The 13263-nt window shown below is 47.1% G+C and overlaps 1 protein-coding gene across 1 annotated transcript; it reads left to right on the forward strand.

Annotated features, from left to right (window-relative positions):
- The first annotated feature begins 9514 nt into the window (after positions 1 to 9514).
- On the forward strand, positions 9515 to 12716 carry LOC119291392 (N-acetyltransferase 9-like protein). Its single transcript, XM_037570141.1, has 6 exons — positions 9515 to 9781; positions 9893 to 9964; positions 10965 to 11052; positions 11715 to 11847; positions 11938 to 11976; positions 12278 to 12716. The coding sequence occupies exons 1-6, from the start codon at positions 9547 to 9549 to the stop codon at positions 12341 to 12343; spliced, it is 633 nt and encodes a 210-aa protein (XP_037426038.1). The 5' UTR covers positions 9515 to 9546; the 3' UTR covers positions 12344 to 12716.
- The last annotated feature ends 547 nt before the right edge of the window (positions 12717 to 13263 follow it).

Raw genomic sequence — 13263 nt, forward strand, 5'->3', positions numbered from 1 at the left:
ATTTACTTATATCATGATAAATGTTTATTATTCATGCTAGAATTGTATTAACTGGAACCTTAGTACATGTGTGAATACATTGACAAAAACAGAGTGTCCCTAAGTATGCCTCTACTTGACTAGCTCGTTAATCAAAGATGGTTATGTTTCCTAACCATAGACATGTGTTGTCATTTGATGAACGGGATCACATCATTAGAGAATGATGTGATGAACAAGACCCATCCGTTAGCTTAGCATTATGATCGTTGAGTTTTATTGCTATTGCCTTCTTCATGACTTATACATGTTCCTCTGACTATGAGATTATGCAACTCCCGAATACCGGAGGAACACCTCGTGTGCTATCAGACGTCACAACATAACTGGGTGATTATAAAGATGCTCTACAGGTGTCTCCGAAGGTGTTTGTTGGGTTGGCATAGATTGAGATTAGGATTTGTCACCCTGTGTATCGGAGAGGTATTTCTGGGCCCTCTCGGTAATGCACATCACTAAGCCTTGCAAGCAATGTGACTAATGAGTTAGTTGCGGGATGATGCATTACGGAACGAGTAAAGAGACTTGCCGGTAACGAGATTGAACTAGGTATGATGATACCGACGATCGAATCTCGGGCAAGTAACATACCGATGACAAAGGGAACAACGTATGTTGTTATGCGGTTTGACCGATAAAGATCTTCGCAGAATATGTAGGAGCCAATATGAGCATGCAGGTTCCGCTATTGGTTATTGACCGGAGATGTGTCTCGGTCATGTCTACATAGTTCTCGAACCCGTAGGGTCCGCACGCTTAACGTTCGATGACGATTTGTATTATGAGTTTATGTGATTTGATGACCGAAGGTTGTTTGGAGTCCCGGATGAGATCACGTACATGACGAGAAGTCTCAAAATGGTCGAGACATAAAGATTGGTATATTGGACCATGTTATTCGGACACCGGAAGTGTTCCGGATAGTTTCGGGTAAAACCGGAGTGCTGGAGGGGTTACCGGAACCTCCGGGGGAACTAATGGGCCACCATGGGCCTTATTAGAGAGAGAGGAGGGCAGCCAGGGTAGCCCTCCCCCCTTTGCAGTCTGACTTGGACAAGGGAAGGGGGGCGGCGCCCTCCTTTCCTACTCCCTCTCCCTCTCCTTCCTTCCCCCTCTCTCCCTCTTGGTGGAATCCTACTAGGACTAGGAGTCCTAGTAGGACTACCCTCCTTGGGCGTGCCCCCTAGGGCCGGCCGGCCTCCCCCTCCCTCCTTTATATACGTGGGGAGGGGGCACCCTAGAACACACAATTTGATCTTTTAGCCATGTGCGGTGCCCCCTCCACAGTTACACACCTCGGCCATATCGTTGTAGTGCTTAGGCGAAGCCCTGCACCGGTAACTTCATCATCATCGTCACCACACCGTCATGCTGACGAAACTCTCCCTCGGCCTCAACTGGATCAAGAGTTCAAGGGATGTCACCGAGCTGAACGTGTGTTGATCGTGGAGGTGCCGTGCGTTCAGTACTTGGATCGGTTGGATCGCAAAGACGTTCGACTACATCAATCACGTTACTAAATGCTTCCGCTTTCGATCTACGAGGGTACGTAGACACACTCTCCCCGCTTGTCGTGGAATTAACACGTTAGATGTCCTTAGTGTGAGGACTTAGTCGCGAGGCCACACATCTATGTGATAGCTTGAGAGGGGTTGAGCGGAATCGAGAGATGCAACACAAGACAAGGGTTTAGACAGCTTCAGGCCCCGGGAAACATCATCCGGTAACAACCCTACATGCTGTTTGAGGCTAGATCTCATTATCATCACGAGGGAGTCACTGTAAACTGGCTCTCCTCTAGTTGTGTCTAGCCCTAGAGATTGTTTCTTGCTTGTCCCTCTTTGGGGAGCACTGCCCCTCCTTATATAAGTTGAAGGGGCGGTTTACATGACTAGTCCCAGTTGGATTAGGATTACTCTATTACAAGTGGAGTCCTAGTCTTGCTTCCTTTGTAGTAGAATACTCCTTATGTCTTCCTCTTAAACCGCCCCACCATAGCGTGATTCGGCCTTCCATAAACCGCCCGTTGGGCCACCGGGTCTTGTCGCTCCTCTGACCCGCCTGCCGGATTACCAATGAATCGTAAACCGCCAGGTCCAAGTGGGTCGCCAGTGAATCGCCAAACTCTAGCCAGGTCATACATACGGCGGTTTATACCGCGGGTTATATCCCCGACATATAGGGCACTCTGAATTTGTTTAATTCAAATGAAGATTTTTCAAAGTTCTGACAAACAAAACAAGGGAGTATTTCTTGACCACCTAACCAACCTAATTCGAAGATGCTGAACTATATGACCTTAACAAATTGAAATTTGTCGTGTCCCCTCAACAGAAGGATTTATCCATAAAGACGCAGATACTTCTTGCCTTCTTTCTTTCTCATTGTCATTTTGTGCGCCACCTCACAACTAGCAAGTCAGGACTATCAACGTTCACATCATAAACACCTCACTATAGCTCTGGACAACGTCGCAAATAAAAAGGCTTCCCAATATCAGTTCCCTCCAGCATCCCAGTTCATTTTACACCAGAACGAGTCGCGTTGCTCTGCACATGTCCATACACAATGACTGACTTTTGGATGTTGTTCGCTACATGTATGTACCTTTCTCCTTTCATGGTTACAAATAGACTAAGGCCCTGTTCGGAGTCACTCCAACTCCTAAAAATACGAGGAGCTGGAGCATCTCTTTCCCAGCTCTGTGCCTTTTGACTCCAGCTCCGGGAGCGGAGTGGTGGAGTGGCGGGTCTCCGAACAGGGCCTAAGACTAGTCATGGCTATATTTATACCTCCCGACTCATGTCAGTTTTCTCGATCACCTATTCTCCATGTCCAATTGTGAATACGCATGTTTAGTCATTCAGTCCCTATGCTTGCTAACGAATCCGAGACCCATCTGCGTGAGGCCATGAGGTTTCCACTGCCTCAGTTCCGAATTTTCTCTTGTAATTGGTTCGCTGTAGTAGCATGTTAGTGGAGAACGGATTTTCAGCTGACGAGCTCCTTGGATCTCGGCATCCTAGTGGTTTAATATCCTATGGATGTGTGCCAGATATCAATTTCGGTCGTAATACCCAAATCAATACCAATGGAATATATAACAGGTGGGCCTACACAGTTTAATGATGTGGTCCAGTTCGGGCATACGGGCATACTAATCTCTCTTTGTTTTTTCTCTCTGAAAATGATGGTGTTGTTTCCTAGGACTTTTTGTGTACAAGATTAGATTGTGGTGTTCTAATTTGGGTATTTTTTGGCGGCGACAAATCTAGACAATTCGAAACATAATGAAATCTAGACAATTTGATTAGATTGTGTTGTACGTCTTCCTTGCCTGGTGGCGTACTCTATGATGAGTCACTCAGGGGCCCGGGGCAAAGCAGTTTGACACGGTGACCCGCTGTTTTCTTTTATGGTAAATCACACACCGCTTTATTTAATGATTAAAAGAGTACCTGAATTTCATCCGAGACAAAACGCAAAATACAGTCTGGTGGTGAAGAGAGCCATACAGTTGTAAGTTCATCTCCCATTCCCACCTTAGCTAATCTATCAGCGGCGGCGTTAGCACTTCGGCTAACCCACAAGACTCTGAAATCATCAAACTCCTTCAACCTTGATTTGACATCTTCCACAAGAGGACCTACGGCAGAAAGATTCTTTTCATGGTTATTAAGCATGGATACTACACCTGCTGAGTCGCACTCAATATGGATCTTGTGAACTCCAACATTTGTCGCCAGCTCAATCGCCTTCTTGCAACCCAGGAATTCAACCATCTCCGGTTGGGTGGCTGTCAATAGAGCGTGACATGACGCCGCTCGGAACGCCCCTTCGTGGTCACGCAAAATGACACCAACACCTCCCTTTTCCATATGTTTCGACATCGCCCCGTCCGTATTGGCTTTGATCCAACCTGTATCCGACGGCGCCCACACTGCCCTTTCCTTGGGTGGCTTCGGCGTCACTTCCTTCTTATGAATCTCGTCCCATTCTTTGACAAGTGCAGCAACTGTAGCTGATATTTCATGTGCTGCAGTGATCTTCCGCCTGTCCCGCGCCTCATTACGCGCTAACCACAATCCATAAACAGCCTGAACCATCACAGATTTCTCAATCTCCGGCGCATGTGCAAACCACTCCAACAGCCAACTGGCCAACTTGCTCTAAGAATCGATGTTGCATGGTGGTGTTGCCACCGAGACTCCCAACACCGAGCAAAGTTGCTTCCAGAAAAGCACTGAATGCGAGCACCCCCAGAACCGGTGGTGACCTGTTTCTTCGCGACCACAGGCAGCGCAAAATACCCCGGCCTTGATGCGGCACCGCAGTAATTCAGCTCCAGTAGCCAGGCCATTCTTCATCAGACGCCACATGTGAATTTTTGCTTTCCCCGGGGCCGAGGTATCCCACAAAGACAGCCAGCCACGGTGGGTCAGAGCAGCCGAAGAGGGTCTTGGCTGGCCTCTTTTGCTGCATTCATGGCCATTCTCAGGTGGTAGGCTGACTTGACAGTGAAGATACCATTTTTGTATAATTCCATGTGATGTAATCGTGAGCTCCAGGTCCTCCAACAACTATCCGCTTAATATCAGTGGCTTCATCTTCGGAGAACGTTGCATGGAGTTTTGTGTTGTCCCAAGTTTCGCCCGTGTGGTTCAACAAGTCAGCTACCTTCTGTATATATACCTGGTATGAAGACTGCGCCCAGTGGCAACAGACTCCCTTGTCGCAGGATCCAAGGGTCATGGTGTATGTTCACCGTCGATCCATCACCAATGCGCCATATCACACCTCCCGAAGCAAGTCTCTCCCATGCAAAATACTCCTGAAAGTGTAAGATCCGCCAGAAGGGCATGTAGCACTCATGATTGACATGCTGTTGAAATACCTTGCTCGAAGAACTCTTGCACATAAGGACATCGGCGTCTGCAAGATCCTCCATGCCTGTTTGGCAAGAAGGGCTTGGTTGAAAGTTTCCAGGTCACGAAACCCCATGCCGCCTGTCCGTTTTTAGATTGGCACATCTTATCCCAAGCAATCCAATGCACTTTCCTCTCACCATTCATTGCACCCCACCAGAATTTTGAAGAGATTGAAGTCAGGTTCCGGCACATCTTCTTCGAGAGGTGAAAACAACTCATTGTGAGAGTAGGTGTAGCCTGCAAAACAGATTTCACAAGCACTTCCCGGGCCTTTTTGGACAGCCCCTGCCCCTTCCATCCTGTTACTTTTCCTTTCGAACATTCCTTCACATACTTGAAGGTACCATCCTTGGACTTTCCCACCACCGTTGGCAGGCCCAAGTATCTCTCTCTAAGTGCTTCCAGTTCAATACCAAGAGCTTGCTTCAGAACATCTTTTTGTTGCTGTCCACACCCTTTCCCAAAGAAAATGGAAGATTTTTGCATATTTATTTTTTGCCCGGACGCTGCTTCGTATCTCACTAGGATGTTCTTTAGCACATGGACATTTTCCGGGGTACCCTGCAAGAAAACAATACTATCATCTGTAAATAATAGGTGCGTGACTTGGGGGGCCAGTGCTCCCAAAATCGACACCATTAACGCTTCCCTCTTCTTGAACCTTCCTCAACATCACAGAAAAACCTTCGACACAGAATAAAAACAGGTATGGGGAGAGTGGGTCTCCCTGCCTTAGCCCCCTTGAAGGAACAAAACCCCTTGAGAGCCCACCATTTAGCTTCACAGTGAACCGTGCCGAAGTTACACATCTCATTACCATCCTGATCCACCCCTCCACAAAGCCATATTTAGCTAGCATTTGCTCCAGAAACATCCATTCAACTCTATCATAAGCCTTAGTCATATCCAACTTTACTGCACATAGAGGTTTTTTACGTTTTCAAGTCCATATGGCATGCACACACTCATATGCCACAATCACGTTATCCGTAATAATCCTTCCCGGTAAAAATGCACTTTGTTCTTCTGAGATGAGAACCGGAAGGAAAACCTTGAGCCTATTCGCAAGTACCTTGGTTGCAAGCTTGTATAGGACGTTACACAAACTGATAGGACGAAACTGTGAGAGTACCTCCGGTGAGTTAACTTTCGGTATCATCACTATCGTGGTCGCATTGAACGAGTCCGGGGCTGCAACACCTCCAAGGAAGTCTTAGACCGCTCGATAAACATATCCTTTCACCAATGGCCAGTGCCGCTGGTAAAAGAGCGCGGGCAGACCATCCGGCCCCGGGGCCTTCGTCGGTCCCATTTGAAAAAGCGCAGCCTCAATTTCCTCCTCTGAGATTCTGGATGTAAGTTTTCTGTTCATCTCATCCGTCACCGCGGGTTGTATGTTTTCCAAAAACTCATTCACGCCGGTCGACCCTTTCGATGTGAAAAGTGATTCATAAAACGTTGCTGCCATCTCTCTCATCTCCTCGTCTACCAAACACCTCGAGCCATCTCCCTTCTCAAAGCCCGAACCGTGTTCTTTCTCTTCCTATGCGAGGCCCGACCCTGGAAGTATTTGGTGTTCTGGTCGCATGCCCTTAACCAGTCAATGTGGGAACGTTTTCTGTAGTAAACCTCCTCCCTGGCATAGATTTCTTTGAGCTGGCTTTCTAGATCGCGGACCTCCAGTGAGGATCCCGACCCCAATGCTCTCTCTTTTTCCTCTTGTAGTTTGGACTTTAGCTTTGTAATTTGTTTTCGTATTGACCCAAACACAACCCTACTCCATCTTTGCATATCCTCCGATACCTGATGTATCTTGTCCCAAACTGCCGCAATTCCAGTTACATCGTTTGACGCTTCAGCCCATGCATCTTGGACCATGCGCTCGTAGTCGTCGTGCTTGGTCCAAGGCTCCTCAAATCTGAAAGCAAACACTCCTTTCTGCCGTTGTGTTGGATCCATCTCCAACACATGTATTAGGAGGGCTAAGTGATCGGACTCTTCCGTGATCAGGTTCTCAACATTAGTCTCCGGATACATCTCTAGGAATGCATCAGTACATGTTGCACGATCAAGCTGAACCTGCACATTAGCATCACCATCTCTCCTGTTATCCCATGTGTACCTGTAACCTGAGAAGCCCAAGTACGCTAAGCCACACTCTGCCAAACAATCTCTGAAATCTTCCATTTGTGTAAAGCTCCGCAGATTGCCACCTTGCCGGTCAGATTGGAACATGGCTTCATTGAAGTCGCCCACACAAAGCCAAGGCAAATTGTCCTGACTCCGAAGAAACCGCAACGCATCCCACGACTTCTTTCTTTTCTCGGTGTCGGGCTCCCCATAGAATCCAGTGATTCTAAAGGTTTTCCCATCCAACAATATAGTTGCATCCAGGAAATATTGGCACCATGGCCTGATTGTCACCTGTACATGTTCTCTCCACCACATCGCAAGGCCCCCACTTCTGCCTACATAGCTGACCGCCACTCCACTCCTAAAGCCCATACTCCACTTCAGCTTTTCCATAGCCCGAAACTCTTCTTTGTTTCACTTAAGAAAACCACCGCTGGGTTGTGGGACCTAATCAGGTCGTGAAGTTCGCCAACTGTCGAGTCCAACCCCAAGCCTCGACAGTTCCAGGCCAACACGTTCATTGATCCCGGCGGACCCGAGAATCGGGGTCCGCCGATCTACTCTTGTTGTTATCAGAGATGCGGTCAAACACCGAGGCCGTTTTCTGCCTCGTGTCGCGAATGAACACATCCGTGTTGCCTCTCCTACCAGGGTCATCCTTCGCCACCCACACCTATCTTGGTCTCCTCTTCTTTCCTTCCCCTTCGTGATCCTCCCTGAAAATCTCCCTTTGTCTCCCCTCATAATTCTGCCTCGGCTTTCTTACGTAGCGTCCTCTTGGCCTATCATGCCTCCCATGCATAGCAGGTTGACCCGGTGGACAAACCCGACCCTCATGCATGTAGCGTTGCGTGTACTCCGGCAGTTTATCTTTCCCCTTCCTCTCTCTTTCCACTTCCATGTGGTTATCGTCGCTCCTCTGAGACTATTGGTCCATCAGTTTTGTTCGAAGATCATGCTCCCTCCTGGATTCTAACTCATCCCGAAGGGCCCTGTCTGATGGCGCTCCATGGCTGCGTCTGTCCTTGCACGGGCTTATTACCTCCTCCTTGCCGTGGCCCTGCTTATCGCCAGTGCGATTCTCAGCAGAACGGGAGAACTCTGTGCCCAGGTTCCTTTTGGTTGGTAGATCCCTCACCTTGGGTTGCTGGTCTCTGCCCTCGGATGCACCCCCACCACGAGAGCTGTCCATACTAATTCCACTGCTTACAGGTGCACTGGCCGCTCCTTCCTTGCTTGGCGCGGCAATCCCCGAGTCATACCGCAGCCAACTGCCCCATTGACCTGCATGTTCTACCGGTGAAACACAAATACCATTTGCATGAACCAACCTTCCACAATCGAAGCAAAAATGAGGGATCTTTTCATAGGTAAACTCAAACCACGTCCTTTCCTGATCATCATCATTTTTCTTAGGGTAGAAACCCCTAACTAGAGGCTCAAACACAGAAATCTTAGTACGAACTTGTAGTTGGTTTCCACGTGCCACACCTTCTCTGTCTACATCGACCTTAATGGTTTCACCCAGCCAATTCCCGAGTGCCTTCCCAAACATCTCTGTCCTCTTGTTAGGTGGTAGATCAGCCACCCTTACCCAGACATCCACCTTGTCGAATATCATCTCCGAGGGCCTCTTGTCTCCTTCATAGTCTTTCATCACCAACACCGTAAAATCATATTGCCATGGACCATTATTGAGGACATGTCTCCAGTCGCCCTCGCTACCAAATTGGATAGATATGGTTTTAGGGCCAATCTCTCTGATCTTCGCTTCTCGGTGCAGCCCCACGCCCTCGGCATCGTTTTCTCTAGCACAGACATCTTCAGAGGTCGCGGCGAGCAAACCTTCCCCACCGCCGCCCATCTGTGGCGTTTCTGGGCGGTTGGGGTTGGATCTTCAAACACGAGACCTGCCTCCTCCTTCTCCATTAGGGCCATCCCGCCCAGCCTCGCCGAAAGACTCGCTGACGGATCTGGCGTTTTGCTCTCCACGGGTGATGCAGACTCTCCTTGGCCCGCAGATCCGGTCCCCTTCCCCACCAGTGTAGCCATCGACCTGGCAGGGGCCGTCGTGGAGTTCCTCGGAGTCACCGTCGGCGTCCTTCCCTCTACACCTCCCGCCATCAGCACCGCTGCAGAGCAGGTTTGCAGAACCAGCCAGTGCCCAGGAGAGCGTTGTCGCTACCCTGGATCACCGCCGGAATCACAACACCCCCGTACACGAAACCCTAACCCTAGCACAGCCGCACGGCCGCCTCGTGATCGCCAGCTATCGCCTGAGGACGTCGATACGTGGTGGACCCATCTCGCTCATACTCACAATAATCAGGTGTTAGCAGAATAAGCCTATAGGTGTTATGGTGACCCGCTGTTAGGTGGCCCGTGGGGGCAAAAACAAAAAATATCTGAGAAAACCGTGGGGGGAAGTTGAAACCCTGCGGCTGCAATGGAGGCGGCGGCCGCTGCTGCGGCCATGGGCGGGGAGGAGGACGGGAGGGGTCGGAAGGGAAGCTGGTACGCGGTGGGGGAGCGCGCGGTGCTGGTGCCGTACCTGCGGGAGCACGTCCCGCGGTACCACGAGTGGATGCAGGACCCGGCTCTGCTGGAGGCCACCGCGTCGGAGCCGCTCTCCCTCGCCCAGGAGTTCGAGGTCCACCGCTCCTGGACCCTCGACCCTCTCAGTTCGGCTCCTGCCCCCTCGCTGCTTCCCCTGATCTCCCTCTAGCTTCCCTCGATTTGGTGGTGAGCTGACGTACTGTGACTGATTCGGTGAGATGCTTGTTTGTTTGCAGAACATACTTTCATAGTGCTGGATAAGGAGTTGATCGAGGGAGAGTTCGTAGTCGGGAACCCACACACTGAAGGTTTGCTACTCTCTCATCTACGTTGCTTTTAGTAATGTTTTAACTTGCTTAGCTCAGTCCATGATCATGAATCGGAAATCAGAGGTTACATGGATCTGGTACGATTCTGGTTGAAATTTTGCATACATATTTGTGGCTTCTGGTGTAAGCGTAGATTGACTGAAGCTCGAATGTTCAGAATGCAAACACAAAACCATGCCATTTCTGTACCTTTAGTTATTCCCTGTAGTGAGATGAGATGGAATGTGTAGGCCATTACGGAATGAGTTTCCTCAAAAGAGGAACGGTTTGGGAAAATGAAATTTAGTGTGTTAGAGTTATGCAATGCAGCAACGTTGTTGGGAGGAGGAGGCTCAGCTGTCAAGCGGGGTGGAGAGCACCCAGATCTTCCAGTTGGAACATGGATAAGGGGAGGAGGAATGCCAGTTCAGTCCTTCAATTATATGCCAGGGTTACTAGAACATAGAGATGGATAATACACATTTGCAGGTAGAAACAATACGCGTTTGACTGCATGATCATCAAACCGTGTATTTGATGTCAGTTATATATAAACTTTACATCTCTAGTTGACACAGAAAGCAACTCAAATGAATTTACAGAAGTTTCACTACCAGTATTTATAGGGCCCAAATGTACTCTTCAAGTTAAATTTGAATTCACGCCTCTACTATAGTGTTTTAGGATCCTGATGTTGATTTAGTGATCTATAAGTCTAGATCATTGTTCCATGCATACAACAGTTATGACAGGACTGTTCTCCTCCTCTAGCTTCTGTAGCTCACTTGCCTGTCCTTCAGCCTTAATTACTAGTATATGTTCATAACTTCAGACTTCCAACCAATGTACAAGAATCTCCTAGCAGTAGATTGGTTTAGCACAAGCAAGGTCTCCTCAAATAATCCAGTGTATGAATGTGATTAGTTAAATTTGCGTTGATTTCACGTTCAGCAGCTTGCCAGGTCCTGCTAGTGCTAATGCTCTTCCTAATCTGTTGCAGCTATGATTGGCGATGTCAACATCTATATGAATGACCCTGATGATTTGGAACTTGCGGAGATAGAGATTATGATAGCTGAACAAAAGAGGTACCATCTTTTTAGTATTGGTCTAGTACCTCTTCTCATCACCTTAGATATATGTTCTATATTTCATTATTTTTGATTCATGGGAAATTACATGCATATTCTGTCCAGTCTGACAGCCAATAGGCTTTGATAGTCCAATTTGGGCATCACATTGAATTCTGTAGGTCCTGAGTATTTGTTTTAGCTTAAACTAGCAACAATTGCAACTACTCAACCTATTATCCTTTGAATTATCAGTAGTGTGATACACTGATACTTTTTCACCAACTGCACTCATATGAAATCTCATCAATATGCTACCCCCTCCGTCCCAAAATAAGTGTCTCAACTTTGTACTAACTTTCGGAGTACTATTTAATAATCCACTAGGAATATGTTTTCTCTCAAGATAACATAAACTTAGTGTTGCGAATCTTTAACCTCTGTATTGCCCAAACGCTCATGATCCTGAAAGCCCTTGACATGATCTCACTGTTATGAAGTAATTAAATTGTTAACGAACAGAACATAATTAACAGTCCTTTACCTCTACTATTATTATTTGATGCAGTATTTATGTATAATGTAGAGTTTAGCAGGTTGTTTGAAATGAGATTGTAATGGACTGATGGTGTTTAGTTATGTTACTCATGGTTCCATACTTCCATGGCTTCATGTTGCAGCCGTGGAAAGGGACTAGGTCAAGAAGTGACCTTAATGATGATGTCATTTGCAGTAGAGAAATACGGAATTCACACTTTCAGAGCAAAAATTAGTGACTCAAATACTGCATCGTTAAAGCTCTTCAGAAAATTGGTGAGCAGATAAACCCACCGTTCTCCCCCCCTTTTCCTCGCTTGTTTCTGATTACTGATCACAATTGTATGTTCTGTGGTCTGAATTCAGGGCTTCAAGGATGCTTCCCATAGTGCAGTTTTTAAGGAGGTATGGATTTTTGACACTCCCACTTCTGCAAATACTATCTCAGCATACTATAGATTCTTGTTACTGAAAATGTTACAATCCTCCATGACTTGTCTGGTACTATGATGTTCGATTAATTATTCCAAGCAGCTTCATGTCTTGCTAGTAACAGTAAGCTTGTTGCCTCCATGTTTTACAAGATGTTGACACCACTGCAAGTATGTCACGGACGTATAAAAACATATTAGTCTATTGCAGCAGCAGTAGTCAATACTTACTGCTCCATCTTTCCTTGCTAGAGCTCATTGTCCGTATCTCTCAGGTGACATTGGAGGCGCCTGCAGCTGAACTCCCGTTGAGCTCTCCTCTGACCATAGGAAGCTGGTGACATCTGATTATGTGTCCCAAGATGTGCTGCAGTAGACATGCGTCAGTGGCTGGTCTTCACCAAACTGATGCAAGCTAATTGTGTGCGCGGCACGCTTAAGCTGATGAGTACTGGCTTCATCTGCCAACCACTGCTTGGGGCAATTGCGTATAGATATATAGCAATAATAGGAAGAACCCTGTGTTGGGTTCCTGAGCAGTTGAGGTGGCACCTGATGTTTTGTGGTGAAACATTGCAAGTTCAGTACAAATTGCCATTGGGGCAAATGGAACAGGTCGCGGTAATTTGCAGGAACTGTAGATGGTATATGCATCATCAATGACACATGACACTTTGTTTTGAAGCAGTTCACCGTGCTCATCTTTTGCGTTTTCGGAATTCAGATAGCGCTATGGGTGATTTTTGTTTTGTTTTTGTTGAACGTGCATGATTAAATGTACTAAACGATTTGTGTAAGCGAATGTGGCAGAAAAGTTCTGAAGTTCAAGCACAAATTATTGAAAGAGAGTTTAAAAAAAAAAGAAAGAGAGTTTCACAATTTACCCTAGAAATCAAGTCGGAAGAACTGTTTTTTTAGTAACAGTTGGAAGAACTGTTTTTTCTTTTTTGAGACAATCATGTGAAGCTTTTATTAAACCGTCACAATGTTTACAGGAATGAAATTAAGATTACCGTGGTGGCCTAACCAAATATGATGACCTATCCCTAGTCCCAAAGCATGCTTCGCTAGATTGTAAGTTTCGAAATTCGAGTTCCTAAACTCATGAGCAAAAGTACATAAATTAAAGCTACTAGAGTACTCTATAATCTCATGTATAATGGCCCATAGCTCGGGCTACTCTTCTGCCGTTCACCACGTCCATGCAATATGTCGCCACGTGAATAGCTTGCAAGTGAAGGTCCCCTGCTAGTGCCATTGA

The sequence above is a fragment of the Triticum dicoccoides genome, chromosome 4B (assembly GCF_002162155.2).
Source record: "Triticum dicoccoides isolate Atlit2015 ecotype Zavitan chromosome 4B, WEW_v2.0, whole genome shotgun sequence".
Taxonomy (NCBI): domain Eukaryota; kingdom Viridiplantae; phylum Streptophyta; class Magnoliopsida; order Poales; family Poaceae; genus Triticum; species Triticum dicoccoides.